Source organism: Danio rerio, chromosome 9 (assembly GCF_052040795.2).
Source record: "Danio rerio strain M-AB ecotype USA chromosome 9, GRCz13ab, whole genome shotgun sequence".
Taxonomy (NCBI): domain Eukaryota; kingdom Metazoa; phylum Chordata; class Actinopteri; order Cypriniformes; family Danionidae; genus Danio; species Danio rerio.
Genome location: NC_141029.1, coordinates 36122596 through 36145299, shown reverse-complemented (window position 1 = coordinate 36145299; position 22704 = coordinate 36122596). Strand labels below are relative to the sequence as shown.

At 36.0% G+C, this 22704-nt stretch overlaps 2 protein-coding genes across 2 annotated transcripts; both read left to right on the top strand.

Moving 5' to 3' along the window:
• The first annotated feature begins 2 nt into the window (after positions 1-2).
• On the top strand, positions 3-8467 carry ildr1b (immunoglobulin-like domain containing receptor 1b). The gene is made up of 8 exons (NM_001004642.2): positions 3-287; positions 1395-1565; positions 1675-1824; positions 3234-3353; positions 3443-3589; positions 4047-4172; positions 4255-5099; positions 7609-8467. The coding sequence occupies exons 1-8, from the start codon at positions 230-232 to the stop codon at positions 7645-7647; spliced, it is 1656 nt and encodes a 551-aa protein (NP_001004642.2). The 5' UTR covers positions 3-229; the 3' UTR covers positions 7648-8467.
• Positions 8468-8890: 423 nt separating this feature from the next.
• me3 (malic enzyme 3, NADP(+)-dependent, mitochondrial) lies at positions 8891-22684 on the top strand. The gene is made up of 15 exons (NM_001089356.2): positions 8891-9041; positions 9572-9756; positions 10376-10509; positions 10598-10747; positions 10933-11008; positions 11080-11241; positions 11998-12101; positions 13047-13156; positions 14151-14248; positions 14367-14480; positions 14670-14775; positions 17029-17171; positions 17287-17460; positions 17536-17634; positions 21698-22684. The coding sequence occupies exons 2-15, from the start codon at positions 9577-9579 to the stop codon at positions 21857-21859; spliced, it is 1812 nt and encodes a 603-aa protein (NP_001082825.1). The 5' UTR covers positions 8891-9041; positions 9572-9576; the 3' UTR covers positions 21860-22684.
• The last annotated feature ends 20 nt before the right edge of the window (positions 22685-22704 follow it).

The window sequence follows — 22704 nt, the reverse complement described above, 5'->3', positions numbered from 1 at the left end:
CTGGAATGGGGGAGGGGGATCAGACAGAGCAAAGGTGTGTTTACACTACGGACTCGAGAGAGAGAGAGAGAGCAGAGGCAAATAACAAGTTTTCTGGATGTGCTTCCGTCAAATGTTATCGTTGACTTGATGACAAGCGTATTTATAAGTCTATAGTAGTTACGATAGGATTTAGCTGTCTTTGGAAAAACACGGTAAAGGACTAAAAACTACAGTGTAACCGGGAAACATGAAACAAAAACTGCGGCTCAAGGTGCTTGTGCTTCTACTCTGCGTATTTCCAGAAGGTAAGCTGACATTAAAATACCTGTCTGAGTTTAGACTGAGGCGTCAGAGGATGTGTTTTAGTCTTGGTATAGCGTTTTTAACACATTTCTTATGCGAGTTCTGTAAATTGAGAGGTTAATGACCAGCAGGTGCAAACATCAGGCCTATAAACCCGATCACGTGACTACCAAGCCTTATTTCAGCCTATTTATGAACCCTTGTGCATTCTTGAGGATTATTTATATTTGTGTGATCATTTTGTTAATGCAAACAGCGTTAAGTTAGGCAAATATGTGTATTTTTATTTAAATTGTAATATTTCACTTTTTAACTACTTTAAAAAACTGTAAAATGTGTAATATTTTAGTACAATTTTTCCTGCTTTTCAAGCACTGCTCGCCAAATTAATTAAAATTATTAAATTATAATTGTTTGGGTGTATTGGTATGGATATGTTTTTATTTTTTTAATTAAAAATTGCACTTTAACTAATGCATCAAATTTATTCATAAATTTAATATTAATAATAAATAGAAAATTTAAATAATATAAAAATAAATTTTAGCTGTTCAGCTTCCTCCACATTACAATATGTAAAAAACACATACATTGAGAAATGGACTGTTGTTTGTTAAAAAGAATAGAGCGAAAAGATTTGATTGGGATGAGCTCAGACATTTTTAGTTCAGGCTGAAGAGTATTCCAGGATGAGGGGGCGGCCTGACTAAAGGCTTGCTTCCCCGAGTTCGAACTGAAATAGGGAACAGTCAAATGATTCAATTTACTTGAACGTAGGGTATACTGGCTTTTTGACCTATGAAGAAGGGAAATTGGGTATGAAGGCACCAGTCCTGGAAGAGCCTTGTAGACCAGTCATCCAGTGGGTGTCCCTTCTTGCATTCAGAGAAGGCCACTCATCCCTCTTCTGGGACTAGTCCCTTCATATAAAAGTTTTCTTTTTCATAAGTCAAAAAGCCAGTATACCCTACATTCAAGTGAATTTTATCATTTGTGACAACATTTTCAGAAGCATGACTAAATGTCAATGAATGAATGAAAATATAAGTACATTAAAAAATGTAAGAATTTGTGATTAACAGTGTTCGTCAATCTTTCTTCTTTTGCAGAGATTTTCTCTATCCAGGTTACTGTTCCTGAGACAGAGAGACACACAATGCTGTTTGGTTCTGTCACTCTGCGCTGCGATTATTCCACCTCTGCAAGCCAACAGGATGTTTTGGTCACATGGCGGTACAAGTCCTTCTGTCTGGATCCAGTGCTGGAGTACTACTCCGCTGGTGAGTGCTGTTGTAGTACTGGCACATACAGTCGGAGGCCTTTTTTGAAGAATAGGTGAAAGTTGTATGCTGATTGAATGTGATTGTATCTGGTTCTCTCTTTATTTAGCTTATCAGGCAGCTCTGAACATGAAGCAGGATCCAGCCAATGACTGTCCAGACAGCAAGCGCACAGTTCGCATAGTGATTCAGAAAAGAGGCATCAATGAACCTGTTCTGGGAACGGAGTACCGACAGCGCAAAATCTCCATTAAAAACAGTGAGTTAGGACCCCACAGGAGATGTCACAAATTATATATAAAAAAATTAGGTTATTGAGTTGAAGTCAGAATTATTAGCCTTCCGTTTATTTTTTCCCCAATTTCCATTTAAGGAGAGAAGATTATTTTCAACATTTCTAAGCATAATAGTTTTAATAACTCCTCTCTAATAACTGATTTCTTTTATCTTTGCCATGTTGACAGTAAACAATATATTACAAGATATTTTTCAAGACACTTCTATACAGCTTAAAGTGACATTTACAGGCTAAACTAGGCTAATTAGGGTAACTAGGCATGATAGGGTAATTATGCAAGTTATTTTATAATGATGGTTTGTTCTGTAGTGTAGACAATCGAAAAAAATATAGCTTAAAGGGGCTAATAATTTTGACCTTAAAATAGTTTTAAAAAATTAAAAGTGCTTTTATCCTAGTTAAAATAAAACAAATAAGACTTTCTCCATAAGAAAAAATATTATCAGACATACTGTGACAATTTCATTGCTCTGTTAAACATCATTTGGGAAATATTTAAAAAAGAAAAAAAAATCAAAATGGGCTAAGGATTCTGACTTCAACTGTATATACATGTAAACATTTATACAGTACACACGTACACATTTTATCAAACACACATTATATTCAATTTGGTGCATTTACTATTATTTTAATTATCTAAAAACAAGAAATTTCTTGTAACCATTACTGACTGCTTTCATAAAATGTTTTCATAAACTTTCACTAGTTTCATAAAATAATTTCAGAAATGTTCAATAAAATAATGATTGCAATGCATGCACATTTGATATATAGGCCTGCACTTTTGTCTATGGATATTCATCTCACCTATGTTTAGTTGTTCATCTTCACATAATGTTTATACCTACATATTACTAGTAATTTAAGTCGTCATAATATTTCACAACAAAAAGACATGAGCTATAACCTAAGAGTAGATGTTTTTATAAATAGGTATTTTCTTTTTTAAAAAGGTAAAACAAAATATGGATTAAAAGTATGAAATTAATAAGGAAAAGGCTTTTTTCCAACAGAGATTTTGTATCAGGTTGTAATAGTTTAGAGGCCTTAGAAAAGAGTTAATATAAACCACAGATGAGTTTTAGAGCTAATTACATAGTGGAAAATCACCAAAAAAAAGTTTACATTTGGAAATATAAATGAAATGCATGTTTTTCAAAATTTTTGGTCAGGTTTATGATTAATGATACTGTAGATTTTTAGGGCTTAATACAACTGTATTTTAATGTCACCACAGTATTACTGAGAATAACAAGCTCAAAAACATTATACTATAACTATACTATAACATAGCTCAAACAAATGGTAACAACAGACCATTTATTATAATAATGTGTTAATTAGCATGTTCACTGTGTGTTTCTCAGATGCTGATCTGTCCATGAATGAGATCATGTGGTGGGACAATGGCATGTATTTTTGTTCCATTGATGCGCCTGGTGATGTTGTGGGAGACTCCGACAAGGAAATCAGACTCATTGTTTATAGTACGTATCAGCCAACTGAAGACTGGCTTTTAGCACAAAACACCTTTTTAATGCTGTTGAGGTCACCCACACTCTCCTCTTCCTCCCAGACTGGCTAACTGTGCTGCTCATCATCCTCGGGGCTCTACTGTTGATCATCCTGTTCGGGGTCTGCTGCTGTCAGTGCTGTCCTCAGAACTGCTGCTGTTACGTCCGCTGTCCCTGCTGTCCTCGCACCTGCTGCTGCCCTGAAAAAGGTATTCATTGATACTTTTTATGCCTCTTTTTCATTAACTGTAGGTCTATCAAACTAGATATTATATCACAGTGCAATACTTCTGGTTGTTAGTTTTTATAAATGACATCTGATGACAAAATGACACCTTAAAATTTGTAAAAAGTTATAATATAAACTCCTATGGTTTTACTTTTTTGACAATGAAAACTAAATTAGTAATACAACAATATATCATATTATTAATCATAAATTATAATTATAGAATGCGTAACAATTGCAACTAATAGCTTGTGTTAAAATTACTGATACAAGTATTATTTTAAATAATAATCAAAATTGAAATGTAATTAAATACCAATTTGCAATACTAAAGTGACTTTTGTAAAGTAAATTTAAAAAAAAATTTAAATGATCATTGTATACAATTTAAAGGATTGAAAATACTGTAAAATATTTACCATGCTCATTTGTCTTAGCGGTCATGCGACACAAGATGATGCGTGAAGCTCAAAAGGCAATGGTACCATGGTTTCACGGCCAGCCCATCTATGCCCCCATTGCCTCAAATGCATCTTCTCAAGCAAATCCTTTACTTTATTCAGGTCAGTACAACTTTCTCTAATAATCTGGTACGGTACTTTACAGATCTGTAATAAACCCACACTAATAATTTGTCCACCGCAGGCTCTTTTTCTGAACATTCATCCAAACACAATCTTCCCATGGCCCCTATGGCTATCCCTCCACCTCAACCGGTCCCACAATTCGTACCTTCTCACGGATACCATGCCAATGGCAGCATGAATGGAAATGTACGTGCCAATAATCAGATGTTAGATTTTCTGGAGAACCAAGTACAAGGGATGGATATGGCCGTCCCAATGCTCCAACCTCAACATCACTACACAGGAGTCCCATTCCAAAACCATCAGCCTCAATACGCAGCCCAGCAACCCCATTACGCGTCACCACCACCTCAATCCATTCCCCAGGCGGTGACTTTTCCAGCTAGGCCGCCCAGCATGCTCTCTGCCCTGGATGAGATGGGGGTCCAAGGTGTGGAACGCAGGGTCATCCAGCTGCCTCCAATTTTAGGCCGACCGAAACAGAGCTCCCGGCGGACCAATGATCAGAGGCCCAGGCAGTCAAGTCAGTCCAGCGGAAGCTCAAACCGCAATGGTGTTCATCGTGATCCTGCATCTTCACGGAGAGGAAACCAGCGCAGCTACAGCGACGAGTCAGACTGGGATGACCGACGGGGAGGTCGAAGTTCATCAGGACGCAGAGGAGAATCAAACAGGTCTCGTCCACGAGTTCGCAGTAAAGCAGAGCTGCTAGAGGAGTTGGAGCATGCAACTAACAATGGAAACAGGAGCTATTCATCTCCTCACAGAGGATCCTGGAGTTCAGACGAAGAGGACAGTTACAGAAAGGGAAGGCGATCTCAAGGGAAACTGTCTGAAAATCCTCCAGCTTACTCTTCCATTGACATTTTGCCTGGCCACAGCAGGAGGGGTGAACAGCTCTCGGTAAGAGTGTAGATTTATGTTTTGTTGACTTCTAAGGGCGTGTTCACACTTTTGGGTTGATTTAAAGTGGGACTGCTCTTATAGTGTAGTTCATTTCATATAATTATATATGCTACCATCACATCCATGGTGCATCTTGGACCAAAAAAACAGACCAAGACCTTTTAAAAGATTGGACTTATCAATGAAATCTGGCATGGTTTGACTGACATGGACATCTAAACAAACTGAAAACAGGACATGACATCACAAGATGTTTGTAAATAGAACAGAATGCTCAAACATGCTAGTTTTACTCATTGTAGTTGTGATATTTACTGCAGATCTTTCTAAATAATTGTGTGATGGAGGAATTTTGCTGTTTTAACACCTTCACACATTTTGTGAGCTCCTCAAAATTACTCAACTGATAAAAAATGCTATTACTTGCAACAAGCATTTTTTTGGTCCAAAAATTCCTACAAACTACAAGTTTGAGATAAACATAAGATGTTATGATTATGTTCTGTGGTCTCAAAAATGACATGCTAAAAGGGATATATCTCAAATAAAAATGCTGTCATCATTTAGGGCCTGTTCATGCTATGTGGGAGAAATGTTGCAAGTGCGACATACTATAAAGGGACCATTGTGAGTGATGATCTCGGTGAATAAATTAAATGCACATATGCAGCGGGTCATTTTCATATTTAATGCAGTGCAAAAACCAGTGAAATCACAAACAAGAAGAGCTGGTGATAATTAGGTGGGCATACTAAAAAACAGGTACCAAATGGTTAAGATATTTTTATGCGGCATTAACTAATAGCACAAATACCAGTCAAGTGACTAGCATACATTTCATTGTGTATCCATTTGAGGATAGTTTACCCAAAATTTACTCACCCTCTACTTTTCCAAACATGTTTGCGTTATTTTTTTCTGTTGACGACAAAAGGAGGTACATTTAAAAGTGTTAAAAAGCAGAAGCTATTGACCTGCATAACATTTTTGTTTTTACTATGGATGTCAATGGGTTCTGGCCTCCAACATTCTTAAAAAATATCTTTGAGTTCAACAGAAGAAATTAAAGTTTAGAACCACTTTAGTGTAAGTAAATGAAGAGGAATTGTTCCTTTTTGTGGTGAACTATTCTTTTAAATTTTCTTCTTCCTTTTGCTTACTATATTTATTGTCCTCCTGGGGTGGACTGACCATCTGGCAAATCTTGCAAATGCCAAAAGGGCCGGACTATTTCTTAAATGTGGGCCGGTCAGCTATTTTTATTTATTTATTTTTTATATGTATTTTTTTTACATGCAGGCAGCTTTTATCTCTTGCAAGATGTGAGTATTATGATGATGATGATAATAGTAATAATAATAATAAATGTTAAGCATTGGCCCAACCAGCAATGACCGGCTGGTTTCGAGATGGGCCGACCCAATTAGAGGTTACGTGGACATAATCAAAATCTGGCAAGAATGTCAAACAAATAGTTTGTGCACCACAAGCTAATTGTCAGAGATGGACCATAAAAAAAGGAAAGGCGGTGCGGAAAAGCTCAGAGAAAGCAAAAAAAAAAATCTCTAAAATCAAATGCTGCCAAATGGATAAACTTAACTGAAATAGTCTCGAAAGAGAGCGCAGGGGCGCAAGAAAGTCACTATTTTGAGCCTCGGCTGGGTTAGTTGGTGTTTCTGTGTTCGGGTGGGATCCTCCTGGTTTCCCTCACAAGTCCAAACACATGTACTTGGGTAGTCTTAATTGTCCGTAGAGCATTTATGTGAATGTGTGTGTGTGTGTGTGTGTACAGGGATTTCACAGTGGGTTGCAGCTTGGAGGCCATCTGCTGCATAAAACATATGCTGGATAAGCTGGCGGTTCATTCCGTTGTGGTGATCCCAGATTAAAGGGACTAAGCCGAAAAGAAAATTAATGAATGAAATGATTGCTTATATAAATTTGTTTTTGTTCCAGTCACATACATTAAATGTTTAAATGTCAATTACATATATGGTATTGCTTATATTATTTCACCATCCGTACACCTATATAAGTAGTGAATGTGCGTGTTCGTGCATGGGGCTGTGTCGGTGTGGTAATGTGGGCTGGTGTGGCTACAGTGCCCGGGCTGATTTTTAGTCCCAGTCTGCCCCTGTTGTCCTCTGTGTGAACAGACCTTTGTTCTGCCTCATTATTACAAACATGTATGAATAAGTTTTTTTCTGCTAGCACAAAAGGCAGTTTGTAAAACAACCCTGTTTGTTTGAGTTGCATGAACAAATTCTTCAAACTGTCTTCTTTTTTGTTGTGGAAGAAGAAAGAACGTCATACAGGTTTTGAAATGCATGAGGGCAAATTCTGACAATTTCAGTTTTAATGTTTTTATTGAAAAACTATCCCGTGGGTTTGCAGCAAGGCAGAGGTATAGAAGTAGATGAAAATGAATGAAGTCAGATTTTAAAAAGGGATTTTCTTTTAAAAGAATAAATAAATGTTTGTCTCATGAATAATCTTTCTCTTACAGGACAAGAGCTCTCGCAGTGGCACAAGCGTTGTGATCTAAGTCCTTGACCTGTCCTTCATTTCCAAACTGATCTGTCATTATCCACAACCTACAAGTGAATGCCTTTTGAACTACCGTCATTGGGACTAATAGTGCACTTCAGTTGATTTAATTGATTTCCTGGAAAACTGTTTGTCTTTTTAAAAACTTACTCTTTTTTTTTTAAATATATTTTTTACATTGGTTTTAGATGTTCTGTGTATTCAATTTAAAAGTTTTTCTTTGTTTTATACTGCCAGTGTAACTTTTCACTGTTTTTACTGTACATTGTTTAATTATTAACCACAGCAAGGTTTTTGGTACTTGATCAGTTTATATAGTAAATGACTAAGAATGAATGCACTTCTGTGAAGGTTAAACATGAGTCTCTTTGGTTCATTTAGTTGTTCTGTTTACTTTTAGTTAGTGTTTGGTGTAGTTTTTTTGTTTTGTTGTCTTCTTGTGGTGCTTTTATTTGAATTAAATCCTCGGGAAGATTTATGTTTTTCTGTATGTATGCGTACGCAGCTCTGGGAAGAAAAAAACACTATCAAAAGCAGCAGCAACAACAACAAAAACAACAACAATCTACCTATAACTGGCAAATCCAGATAATGTTAACTTTAAAGTGGTCCTTGATTTTTTTTTCTTCTCCAGAGCTAAATATATTTTAATTTAGCTGTATTTTAAAAGAAAAGCTGTATAATTTCATACTCTTTAATAATTGTTTTAATAATTGTACCATCAGTTTCAAAGAGAAAATGTGTTTTGTGTTTCTAATAAGCTAAAAAAGTGATGTAGAAAGTGGATGGAAACTGTAATAAAGTTACTTTTTACAAGCTTTCGGACTGGTAGACTTTACTTACATTCGTGGCACACGTTTTTATACACGAGTAAGAAGTTAGTTTTATGATTACATACAGCACTATTAATAGGTAACGTTAACTAAAAGGCTGTTTAGGGAGTAAGCTGTTTTGTATATTTCTTCTGATTGTACCAAGACCATAAAGCTTCTTGAAGCTTGATAAAATAAAAATATAACCGAGCTTTTCACGAAATACTCGATAAAAGCATACATCTTCATAAAGCAGATACTCCCAATCCAAACGTTTGAACAAACAAACCACGGGGAAGCTGCCAGGCAGACAGGCCTACAAATCTTTTCCGTTTATTTGGAAACGCCGTCACTGGAATCGCCTCTCCCTATTGGCCATTTCTGACTAAACGAGGCGGGACTAAAGCGAGAGTGTTGGGAAGCGAAAGCGTCAATGTCAAACAGACCTGGATCGTTTGTATCAGTCGATTACAACATCATCCGCAGATAAAGCGCCCGTCAGCGGACACAGGCAGCAGCAAGTCAGCGTTTGGAACAAACTTACTGAAGCAGAAGCTGCCGGTGGACTGGCCGATCTCAGGTACGCGGCTTTGTAAACAGACGTATCCTTTTATAGAACAATGACAATGCTAAAGCTCTCCGTAAATGTGCATGTGGCCCCAGACGCATGCTGTTGTTGAATTGGTTTTTTATATATTGGTTCTACATTATTATTTAATTTAGAACACATTAAATGGCTATTTGTTTTCTCCAGAAGGGCCTTGTTTACAATTGGAGTGGACTAACTTGCTGAACTTGCAAAAGCGGTTATAGTCAATTTATCATTCTTGCAGCCATTTATCATCATATTAACTCGGAAATTTGTGTAATGTACGCTAAATATGATTGCTATGAAGCTTATTTCTGTACACAATTCTAGTTAGAAGAACCTAGCTTAAGTTGGCTCTTTAGCTAGATAATAACTAACATGTTGCAAAATCCAGACTCACCAGCTGCATTGGTGCTGGTCTAAGATGGTCTACCAGCTACCAAAACAACATGAATAAGGTTTTCCAGAAACAATGCATACAGTTCAAAAGGAACTTTCTAATAAGCTGATATCTTTTGCAGGAATAATGAACTCTCTCTCGGGTAAGAGTGTGTTGACGCTATGCAGGGCTTTCTCCAGTCCTTTATTGCTCCCTCCTGCAATGGTTGGGGCAGTGAGGGTCTGCCACACAGGTGTGAACTCCAAAGGCACGGTCTTCACCAGAAAACGAGGCTACGATATCACAAGGAACCCCCACTTGAACAAAGTAAGCATCTTTTGGGTCTCAAATGCGGTCTACGTGACCATCAGGTATTAGATTGTCAGGAGTCGGTGCTTTGATGCAGTTTTTATAACATTTAGTAATACCAAAGTCCCAATTGATAAGAAAGTATGAAAGTGGAACTATGAGATCTGAATGCATACTTTGGCCCCTAATACACATTACAAAGAGGAGATGCTCTAAATGTGCTTAGGCATCTCAAAATCAGTGTAGGAAATGACTCTTGCGTTTTGCAAAGCACTTTTTCGGCAGTGTCATGGAAATGTGCCTGTGGAAATGTTGCTTTCACATTATGCATCCTGTTTGTGAAGACTCTCAAGTCAGACTGAAATATGGGATGAGGAATGGGTACAACTTTAAAGCATTTGTGGATGGAAACTGTTAGGCGTAAACTGGGAGTGAAGAAACTAGCAGGGGAGGTTGGCCAGACTTGCTTCCCATTGGTCAGAAATAAATAGATCCAGCATGTGATGCATGCTACCGTAAGCTGGAAACCTGCCCATGCAGACCCTATTGCAGAGCAGTCATTTGTAGTCTGTAGGAGGAGTGCAAGTTTTTTTGTTGTACATTTGTGGTTAATAATTTTATGGTGTTACGCTAACAGGGCATGGCATTCACCCTGGAGGAGAGGTTACAACTTGGCATCCATGGCCTGCTGCCTCCCTGTTTTCTCTCTCAAGATGTCCAAGTGCTTCGTGTCATGAAGAGCTACGAGACGCGCAGTAATCCTCTAGACAAGTAAACAGACGTTGCTTAAATCATTAAGTGCATGATCCTGAAATCAGAAGCACAGACTCAAATCCCATTCCTGCTCATAATTCTGCAGATACATATTGCTGATGACCCTGCAAGACAGGAACGAGAAGCTTTTTTATCGTGTGTTGACCTCTGACATTGAAGAATTCATGCCTATTGTCTACACCCCTACTGTGGGCCTGGCCTGCCAACAGTATGGCCTTGCTTTCAGAAGACCAAGGTGAGGTTTATACTTAATCTGGTCCTATAATGACCAGTTTAGTGAGACCGATTCTGAGTAGACTGTTCATAAAAGCTCTGACCAGTCCAACCTGTTTTTCTTGGCTGGATCAGGAAAAAACATACATGTAAGTGGCACGTGATTTTGACTTATTTATACATTTATTACTTTTTCTCTCTCTATAGAGGGCTGTTTATTACTATTCATGACAAGGGGCATATCGCCACTATGCTGAACTCATGGCCAGAGGAGGACATTAAGGTATGTGCTAAAAGATAATGTTGTTATTTTGGTGCCATCAAATGGGAGTTTCATTGAATGTCAATTAATAGGCCATAGTGGTGACGGATGGAGAAAGAATTCTGGGATTAGGAGACCTGGGTGGCTATGGAATGGGGATCCCAGTGGGCAAACTGGCTCTGTATACAGCATGTGGAGGAGTGCCACCTCAGCAGTGCCTGCCTGTGCTGCTAGATGTGGGCACTGATAATCAGGTAAAATTTGAATAGTTGCTCGTCTGTACAAAAGTATTTTCTTGTTGTTGTTTTTCTTTTTTTTTTTTGCATTTACAAAGCCTGTATATTTATACTTGCGTTTTCCATGTTTTTTTGTGCTTTTAGCCAAAGAAACGTACTAATCATCATATTTTTCAAAAATAATTTCAAAATCAAACTAAAGTCCTTCAAGGATAATTAATGTGTCGGTGATCTATGGAAAAGGGATTATCATTTAAAAACAGTTAATTATTATTATTATTTTTATTATGGTTATTATATATACTTTATATATTTTTGATAATACCCTTGTGAATTAAGGCATATTAATTTTTTCACTGTAAAAATACTATTTTGAAATATTAAAGTAGTAAATTATTTTATATATTGATTTTTATTTGATAATTTATAAATGACTCTAAAACAATAAGATTTAGTGAAACATTTATTATTATCATTATTATTATTATTATTATTATCATCAATGTTGAAAATGCTTTTGTGATCATCATGATTGTTTTTTTGAGGATTCTTTGTTGAATAGGAAATTCAACCATTTTAACTCTTCAAACATTTTAATGAATTTGAAATGGCTTTTTGTAAATTTTACTGTCACTTTTGATAAAATTAGATAGATTAAAAATGATACTGACTAAAAACTTGTATATACTGTAAAATTGTCATTTGTTGTTCATGGGTGTCATTTACTGACACCCTGTTGCCTGTTTTAACTGATTTCTATTTATTTGACTTCAGACCCTCTTAGATGACCCCTTGTACATCGGCTTAAAGCACAAAAGAGTGAGGGGCAAAGAATACGATGACCTCATTGATGAGTTCATGCAAGCAGTCACTGACAAGTATGTTTAACAATGTTTAACAAAATTCAGTGGGTCTCATTCATTTATCATGCTTGCGGACAATTTTGTGAGTAAATTTGTGTATTTTCATAAATCACTCATGATCAACCAAATCCTTTGTACTAAAATGGATAGAAAATGTTGAAAACTCCACACTAACTCCAAGTGGGATTACAAATATGAAGTTCCTGTGATTAACTTTACAGATATATGCATTTTTGTCCAGCCTGTAATCTGGCTTTGTGTTTATTGTGTTTGAACTGGTTTTGTGAATGACACGCACACATGTGGCATTGCTTTAGATCAGCTTATGTTTGACTAAAGTGAGAAAAGGCTTTGAAAGAAATTATTATATGGAGATATTTTGGGTGCTTTTTATGCAAAATATTGAACTTGTGCATGTGATCGCTTCTTTATTAATAATTCACAAGTTATTCATTCACAAATTTTCATTATTTCAAATTCACAAATATAAAAACAATATAGAAAGCTGAAAAGCTGTAAGCATTGACTAACATGGTAGGTAAAACAAAACTATGGATATCAATGGTTACAGATCAACGATTCTTCAAAATATCTTCGCTTGTGTTGAACAGAAGAAAGAGACTCATAAAGGAGTCTCTAAGAGAGAGTAAATAATGATAAAATTGTAATTTTTGGGTGAATTATCCATTTAAGATCAAAATCATATGCATACAGTTTGTATTTTTTTTATTTTTTGGTGTAAAAAGGTCTGTATGCACTAACATAAAATCAAGTGCACAAGTTCATTCGGTTCACAAATCTGAAATATCTTTTCATGATCAGACTGACCTTGTGCATGAGCTCAATTAATTCTGACTTTGCTTAGGTAGTTGGTTAAAGATTAACTGGAGTATAAGATAATGCGTGTGAAATGCATACTGTACAAACATGTCATAATTTTTATTCATAACTTTGTTTCAGGTATGGTATGAATTGTCTAATTCAATTTGAGGATTTTGCCAACAGCAATGCCTTTCGTATTCTCAATAAATACCGTAACCGTTATTGCACCTTTAATGATGATATCCAAGGTAGGTGTGCACATTGTACTACCAAACTATAATGATGTTCAATCTTAGTAATTGAAAGTCATAGGCTGTATTCAAAATTGCCCTCTATAAATTCACTATTACCTACATTACTCCCCTAATATAGTCCACTCAAACGAGTAAACGAAAACAAGTGGGTGAGTGCTGAAGGGATGCCATTTTTATTGTACTTTGCCGCTTGATAAATGTTAACAATGTGAATCCTGTTATAGTTATTTAACACTTCAAGCTGTCTATTAATAATGAAACATTCATTGTAGTAATTTGATTTCACATATATACAATGGGGGAAATAAATAATCAACATATCACCATTTTTCTCAGAAAACATATTTCTAAAGGTGTGGTTGACTTGAAATTTTCACCAGATGTTAACGACTAAATAAACACCTTTATAAAAAGAAATCCAATCTAAATAGTTTACAAATTAAGTAATGTGTAATAAAATGAAATGACACAGGAAAAAAGTATTGAACACCTGAACAAAGGGAGGTGAAAAAAGGCAGTGAAAGACGGTAGCTGAAATCTTTTAGTTAATCAGCAAGCCTCTGCCCTTCGTAAGTGTAAATGAATATTAGCTGCTTCAGTCCAACATCTACATTAGCAGGATGATGAAGATGAAACCAGGGTTGACATTTGAGCAAGACAATGACCCAAAACACAGCCAAGGGAACTCAAATGGTTTCAGAGAAAAAAAAATCAAGCTGTAGAATGGCCCAGCCAATCACCTGATCTAAATCCAATAGAAAATACGAAATAAAGATCAATTTGGAAAGACAAAACCCACAGAACCATCAAGATTTTTACTTTTGGGAAAAAAAAAGAGAAATCACACCCGAGCAATACATATAACACCACTGCAAATGGCTGCTCTCTCAAATAGTGCATTATTTAAGGGTATAGAGGGTTATTTCGATTACAGTCTTATTTTACTAAAGCTTAAAGAGCCATAAACTTGCTTGTTTATCTTTTTCAGGCACAGCTTCTGTCGCTGTCGCCGGGATTCTTGCTGCTCTTAAAATCACGAAGAATAAACTTTCTGATCACAAGTTTGTGTTTCAGGGAGCAGGAGAGGTAATGCAAATTCAACTGAAAGATGCGAATGAAGAATACAAATATAGTGGGCTTTCAAATCATACTTGTTACTTCAAGATTATCAGAATTGTTTGGATTTTGTCTGTTATTTGATCAGGCTGCTTTAGGAATTGCCCACTTATTGATAATGGCCATGGCCAAGGAAGGTATACCTCATGCTGAAGCTGCCCAGAGGATCTGGATGGTGGATTCCAAAGGCCTAATTGTCAAGGTAACAACCAAACCCACACCAGTTGTTCTGTTTTTGGAATTTGTTCCTTCAAGCTATCAAGCCTCCTACCCAACATCTGAATATACAAATATATGTAGGCTTAATTGTGCATGAACTAGAGTAATAGATGGCGTTTGAACACCAAAATTAAATGTTATGCCTGTTATTTTGTGTCCCTTGGCCATCTAGGGCAGAAGTCACCTGAACCATGAGAAGGAAGAGTTTGCTCATGATCATCCTCACATAAAAACCCTGGAGGAAGTGGTGGAAACCATCAAGCCCACAGCTATCATCGGTAAACAAGGACTTTAGCATTTGTATTTTTGCACTATTTATATTTATTATATATCATTGTACTGATTTTGAAGTAGCTTTTTTTTCCTGATTTTATGCTTTTGTCATTTGGTTATATGCCTTAATCATGTTTTAGCTTTTTAAAAAGTTATATTAATCTATAATCTAGGTTTAAATAGATTCAGTGTATTTTTATTTCAGGTTTAGTCATTTTAGTATGTAAACTTCAGCTCTCTTTAGTTCATTTGTTTAATGTGAATGCAGCAATGTGTCATTGGCCAACATTTATCAGCTGATATTGAATTTAAATGATCTGTAATAATATTGAAAAGGCAGTTTTAATTACATTGAGGAAATGAGCTGCATGTCTTTTTGAATAATCTATTTTTCTCAGAGAAAAATCATTAAATACCTGCAAAAACGAAATGGAATCCTTACAACATGTCAGACTTGAGTCTAATATTTATATATGAAATGCATGTACCTATTATAGACCATGCTCGAGCACTGGCACAAAACCATTGGTCAATTTGGGTAAAAATGTCTGCACATAAGCGAGTCATTATTTTTCAGAAGCAGCAAAAAGTATAATTTACATATAGCAACACAACAGCACAGACTATATTTGTTGTTTATTAAATAAATATATCCTGTTACTTGTCAAAAAAAGTTACACTTCTTAAAAGAAATATTAAATTGCAAAAATCACCTTTAAATATTGTCATGCCTCTCCTAAATTGTTGAATGTAAAATGAAACTAATCCATGCTCAGTAAAACTAATTTAATGGAGGTAAAAAAAAAGAAAAAAAAAAGGTAGCATTGTATTGCACTGTATGACAATCAGCATCGGCCAAATAAATCCTATCATGCATTCCATTTTTTTAATGTAATGTAAAGATTTTTTATTTTATTTCTTAAAAGATATGTACCATAAATGTCCTGTTAAACCCCAGGCCAAGGCTGAAATATTCATCCCCACAATGATTACTCTTGTTCATCATCATCACATTATTATCTTTTGGCAAAGCCTGAGTTTTTTTTTTTTTTTTTTCGGTCAAAAGAAAAACTTGATAGATCCAATAACAGTCACTTTAAGTCAGAATTATGAATAATTTCAGGCTTGACTCTACATAGGTAGGTTTAATTATTACCAGGATTGACATTAAGAAGTAGATACTGGCTATGAAAATGAAAGAATACAAAATATTACAGAAATTATATATATACATATATGTAGATATTTTTGACACAAGGCATGATCCGACTGCCTGCACCAAATGCCAAATTAGTCACTCCAGGTTGACACTTATATTTATGGAAGAATATATTCACCACCCGTGTGTAGCAGGGCTGCACAATACATTATATCAGCATCGATATCGCAATGTGATCACTTACATTAGTCACATCTCAAGTATATGCAATATTAAGTCTAGATTACGATTGATCATTTTTGCAAGTGTTTTGAGGCCTGAAACTGAGTTGTAAAAGCATTCAGACATAAAAAATTGTACCGTTTGTAAATTTGACAAATTAACAACGATCGATTTTATTGAATTATTTATGAAACAAAGACTATGCAGTATTATTTTACTTTTGATTATTCAATTACTGTTTACCTGAATACAGTAAGACTCCTTTGAAAAAAATAAAACGCTGTTTACTTAATTTCTTTATTTGAATTATTTTGTGCTTGTAGATTATTATAATTTATGCACTCGGCTACAGAAACATCTTAATCAAAATGATGATTTTTTTCTAAGTAGTTATTCAACTCATCTAGTGAAATTGTATTCATATAACAATATATATCACACAGTAAAAAACAATGCAATAGATTTTTCCAGTGTCATGCAGTCAGTGTAACCACTGTCAAGCTTCTCTCCCCATAAAAAAAATATATTTTATCAGAATGTGACGATGTCTAAACAAGACTTTTATACCGAGAGCACTACGATGGATGTTTTAAAAAATGTATTAAAAACTTTAAGCAAAAATCATATTAAAATAAATTTAAAAGTCTTTTTTTTTTTAACTCTAATCGAAACATGAAGTTGTTATTAGTATATAATGTTTTAATCTATGTTTGGTTTGAACTTGCCATGAAATGTGCCTGATCTGGCAAAAAATAAACAAACTGAAGCCACTAGGGGCTGTCAGCAGGAACACAAATTTGTTTATGTAGCACTTTGTGTGTTGCTGTAAATGCAGTTTTACAGGTTTGAAGCTTGCTGTTTCTATTGCCATCTACAGGTGTGGCTGCTATAGGTGGTGCTTTCACTGAGAAGATCATCAAGAACATGGCTGCTAACAACGAACGGCCAATTATTTTTGCCCTCAGCAATCCCACAAGCAAAGCTGAGTGCACAGCAGAGCAGTGTTACACACTTACTGAGGTAATAATACACACTTAATAATAGAATAGTTCGCTAAACTAATAGCGTCATATCAGGGTGAAAATACCAAGTCAGTTTCACATCAGTTTAAATTGCATATATGTGTGTGTCACAGGGACGGGGTATATTTGCCAGCGGAAGCCCCTTTAAAAAGGTCACTTTGGCAGATGGGCGCAGCTTCTATCCTGGGCAGGGAAACAATGCTTATGTGTTTCCTGGAGTCGCGTTGGGAGTTATTGCCTGTGGTGTTCGCCACATCTCGGACGACATTTTCCTCACTACAGCAGAGGTTAACATACATGAAGCTTCGTTAGGGAACAACAGTGAACAAACCGACAGTGTTAAAGCTTGATTTCTTTTCCAGGCCATTTCTGAGATGGTCACTGAGGAGCACTTGGCTGAGGGAAGACTGTATCCTCCACTGAAGACCATCAGAGAAGTGTCCTTTAAAATCGCTGTTAAGGTCAGTAGCTGTCAATGTATGCACATGATGATGATGATGATGATGATACATAAAGATCAGGACTTGTTTGCAAACTCTTCACTTTGACACCGATCAGAAATATGGAATGAGAACATGCTAAATTAAGAGATTTATTAATACAGCAAAGTAGGTTGTCAGAGCTGTCAGGTCAGATTTTGCCAAAAAACAGGACTGTAGTGTTTTTTACTACTGATGGTGAGCTAAATTCATTAGCACAAAAGCTACATTCTTTAGCATACAGAAATGTGTATGAGAAACACACCAAATTAAGATTTTTTTTTCATTAGACATATGGTTTATATGTAAACCATATTTATAAACGATGTAAACTAGACACGTTTAACTACATGCATGATCTTTAATATGAAGAAGTTTGGGTTAGGTGTCTATTCAAACTCATTCATTTTACCATTATGACTAAAAGGTTTGAACAAGGGTTGATGTCCAGACTCTGTCCTCGAGGGCTGGTGTCCAGGAGATTTTAGCTCCAACCCTAATCAAACACACCTGAACCAGCTAATCATACGCTTAGATATACTAGAAACTTCCTGGCAGGTGTGTTGAAGATAAATTCTCCAGGACACCGACCTTCCAGGACCGAGTTTGGACACCCCTGACACCCAAGCTGTGCAAACACTAAACTTTTCTATATCAAACCCTGAACATGTTCTAACTGTTTAAGTTGTAGTAATTCCTCTTTAACAAACTTAATATTTAAAAAATAAAAATTGTGTTTATAGAATAAAAACAAAACTAAAACAAAATCCCTTTAACGCAGGTCATTTCATTCTGCGGCCATTTTTGGAACTCCTCTGGGCGAGTATGCTCAAGCATTCTGTCTGAATGAGGAAACATCAAATTCTCCAAAACTGTTTGCCAAGCTTATGATTACATTACATATTTAGAACCACCAATAAAATTAAACGACATCAGTCTCATAAGTTTCTTTTCTAAACGTTCAAATCAAATTTTTAGGTTGCCCAAGCTAATGCGCATACGTACTCGAAAAGAATGAGATCTCGACACCAACATCATTTATGGCTGTTCTACACATTATCATCTTCTGAATAAAGATCGTCTGATCACGCTGGTCTTCTGAAGTAGTTCACAACTTGGTCTTGATGGTGAATATCCTCCAGAAATAAGTCACTCCGTTTACAAGTTTGTAGGTGTTCGAGTAGTTGCTGCTGCCATATAATGTGCGTTTGACATGACGGACTGTACCTCGCGTTCGTTTCATACAGATTACAAAACCAAAAATCTTTTGTTTTCAAGTGTAGTTTGTTCATTTAAAAGCCCATATTTCAAGATTTATGGTCCGAGCTTCTCCCCCTGAGAAAAGTCTTTAGTGATCTATGATTGGCTCCTGTACTAGTAAGTGGGGCTCCATTTGCCATATTGACGTTACACTTTTCCCCATTCAAAACTATACGAGTGACACGTCTTGTGTATTCTGAAGTCTTTGACTAAAATTAACAAAACCATTAATGAATGAACTGTAATTAATCTGAAATGTTATATCAAAATATACACTTAATTAAAAAATGCTAAACTATAATAACCTTGTTGTTAGACAAGTCCTCTATCTGAAGTTCCACAATAATCTGCAAAAACTGCTCAAGGTATACCAAACATCTTTGTCATGTTATATTCATTAAATTATCACTGAAAGTTATTGGTTGAAGATGAATTTATGTTAAGAACATGACAGTAAAACTAATTGTTAAATTAGCCTGAGTAAATTTTTTTTTAGTGTGTTTAGCTTGCAGAACAACACAAATCTGAATGTTTGGTAATTGACTGTTGGGTATCTTTCGTGTTTGTTTTTATTGTGGTTTTTTTTTTTTTTTTTGATTAATTTGATATTACAACACCTATAACAAACCTGACAACAGATGGTTTTTTGTGTGCTTGCAGTGTTGCCATGCCACTTATTTTAAGTGTTTTTCTAGAGCAGCAAAATGTATAACAGTGTCCACAGGGTCTTAAAAAGTCCATAACTAAATTTTAGGCCTTAAAGTCTTAAATATCAAATTGAAATATCTTAAATTAAATTGAAATATCTTCCAGGTCTTAAATCATCCAACACATCCAATCACTGAAAATGCATTTCAATAAAACTTTTAGCAAAACACCAATCATAACTAATATTATATCAGTCTGTCGTGCATACATTTAGTTTATCCAAGTTTTAATTTACATTGTTGAAAAAAAATAAAGGTCTGCTTGTTTTGACACAAGCAGATCCTTTAAATTAATAATTATTGTAAGTAATTAAAATAGTGTTGTTGCCTCACAGCAAGAAGGTCGCAGGTGAGAGCCTCGGCTTGGTCAGTTGGCGTTTCTGTGTGGAGTTTGCATGTTCTCCATGCGTTCACGTGGGTTTTCTCCGGGTGCTTCGGTTTTCCCCACAAGTCCAAGGACATGCACTACAGGTGAATTGAGCAGGCTAAATTGTCTGTAGTGTATGAGTGTTTGGGTGTTTCCCAGAGATGGGTTGCAGCTGGAAGGGCATCCGCTGCGTAAAACACATGCTGGATAAGTTGGCAGTTCGTTTCGCTGTGGCGAGCCCAGATTAATAAAGGGACTAAGCCAAAAAGAAAATGAATTAATGAATAATTAAAATATAATGCTAAGAAATAACTAATTAGAATTAGTTTTTTTTTAATGGGGCAAGAAATTTTTTTATTGCTGGGCCATTACAAAAAAGCCTTCGCTATTAGCCCTATATAAGTTTAAAGTTACGTTCTTGATGGTCTTTAAGTCTTAAACTTGACTTGGTGAAACCTGCAGAAACCCTGGTATAATTATAATACCAAGTTTATTAAATAATAAACCAAGGGTGTCACACGCAGTTCCTGGAAGGCCGCAGCCCTACATAGGTTGTTTCTAAATTCCAAGAACGCAGAGACAGAAGTATATACCTTACAGATATGCTTTTGCACAAGACAAAAAAAACGAATTTTAATACAAATTTCAGCAAATAAACAACCTTGATGTGTTTATGCCTTTTTTATGTTTACTTCATGTTCACATTTAGAGAAACTCCAGAGATTTGTGATATCTCTGAACAATAGAATAATAGATCTATATAAAAAGCAGTGCTTTCCCACCTCCTCTAACCCATTGCAATGACTTCTGGGGCTTCTAGAGCGAGTTCCGTGCTTAAGTCTGCATCGGTTCGTCCTTGTTATCAAAAACCCATCCGTGAATTTTCACGCGTCCTCTGTTCTTAGGGTCTTGAATTTTGGAACTGAACTTTGTTGATGAATAATATAAAAGAGAACAGGAGGACGCATGAGAAACAGCCACAGTTCAGTTCCAACCCTGCTTCAACACCCGAACCTATTGGTTTCAAACAAGCCTGAAGAACTCTATTAGTACGATCAGGTGTGTTTAATTAGAGTTGGAACTAAACTGTGCAGAGCTGCAGCCCTCCAGGAACTGAGTTTGACTCCCCTGTAATAAACAATAAATTAAGTTTATTTAATAATAAGCTTATTAAATATGTTCTATGTCAAGTGAAATGTACTGTTCTTAAAAAGAAATATAGAATAGCAAAAATCACCACTGAAGATTGTCATTGTCTCACATCGACACTTATTTTAAGTGTCTATAGGCTTGTTGTAGGAGTCGCTTATAAATCTATTAGGTTGATTAGTTATTAAAGTAGCCAGATGTGTGCATATTAATATATTGGTATTATTTTCTATATAAAGTATTTCGATTTAATACTTGCACTTGTCCTTGTTTGTTTTGGGGGTTTGGTTATACCAGGATCTGGCTACATTAATAAGTAGTGGTTCATATCTGCTCAGTGCAGCTGGTTAATGTGCACATAAAGAGAAATACTTACATCCCTAACCAGTTGTTCAGTCTGCTTAAGTACAAAATTCATGCGGTTTTTGTAAAAATGCAGACTTCATTGTTCCATGATTCCAGATTTAAGGGGCTCAGATGGTGGGCTTACCCAGCCACCCTCTAGAACTGCCACTGTGTTTGCTCCAGCACTAACACACTCTCTCTGTTTTATCTTCTTCAGATTGTGGATCATGCCTACAAGCAGGGCATTGCCTCATGGTACCCTGAACCCAAAGATAAAGAGGCCTTCATTTTATCCCATGTCTACAACTCCGACTACGACTCCTTCACTCTGGATTCATACAGCTGGCCTAAGGATGCCATGAAGGTTCAGAACGTGTAGCTTTTTGACCATCATCCTTTTCAAAGGGATATTCTCATATCAGTCACATGCCTTATTATTCAGTTCATAACCATCTGACAGTATACACTCCAGCTCCAGGCCAACCAATCCTTAAAAAAAAGCAGCTGCTTTCACTGATTTGACACGAGATGAGCTGTATCTGCTGCGGGTGATAAAAAACAAGCTCAAATTGTCTTCAGAGCTCAGTTCACTGAGAGAAAAGCAGCTTTTTAATGCAGTTACAAGCACTTTCCCCCCTCATCTATTCAAGCCCGTTTGCCAGCAGATCTGTTCAATCTTTTAGCTCTGCTGTCAGCATTCTATTTATTTCTAACCAGTTATTCGCTCCAACTATTTAGCACTCCTGCAAACACATATGTACTGTAAGTGTAAGGAGATGAACTATTTTTGTACAGCAACCCTGAGAAATGATAGACTACCTGGTTCGAGCATTTATACGAGAAGGGACTTTTGTTAGTTAGGTAGGAGAGTAGATATCCAATTGACCTGTTGTTAATTGAGTCCTTTTAAAATGGATTTTTTTTACAAGTTTCTCCTGTTGTCTGCAGCCAAAGTTTGTCTAATTTTAAACATATTATTGTAAAGCGCTGAACATTGGTGGCTTGAGTATATCAGTTTAAATGTCCACCTAAAGTGAGCTGTTTGTCTACGTTCATTGGAGTGCGTGCAGTTGTTTTTAATGTTTCTCCTCATTTAGGATTATGCTTTGCTTCTCAGTAATGCACGATTATGGAGTTATTTTTTTCAGATATTCAAGGAGATTTTGAAGGGATTGTGGCTTTTAAATAAACACTTTCAAATAAATAAACTGGGTTTTATTTGCT

Bases quoted from the DNA above. Each gene is read 5' to 3' on its own strand.
- me3 (NM_001089356.2), top strand. From the start codon at position 9,577: ATGAACTCTCTCTCGGGTAAGAGTGTGTTGACGCTATGCAGGGCTTTC. The intron at 9,757-10,375 runs GTAAGCATCTTT...TTACGCTAACAG, and splicing joins GGAACCCCCACTTGAACAAA to GGCATGGCATTCACCCTGGA. The intron at 10,748-10,932 runs GTGAGGTTTATA...CTCTCTCTATAG, and splicing joins CTTGCTTTCAGAAGACCAAG to AGGGCTGTTTATTACTATTC.
- ildr1b (NM_001004642.2), top strand. From the start codon at position 230: ATGAAACAAAAACTGCGGCTCAAGGTGCTTGTGCTTCTACTCTGCGTA. The intron at 1,566-1,674 runs GTGAGTGCTGTT...CTCTTTATTTAG, and splicing joins GCTGGAGTACTACTCCGCTG to CTTATCAGGCAGCTCTGAAC. The intron at 1,825-3,233 runs GTGAGTTAGGAC...TGTGTTTCTCAG, and splicing joins CAAAATCTCCATTAAAAACA to ATGCTGATCTGTCCATGAAT.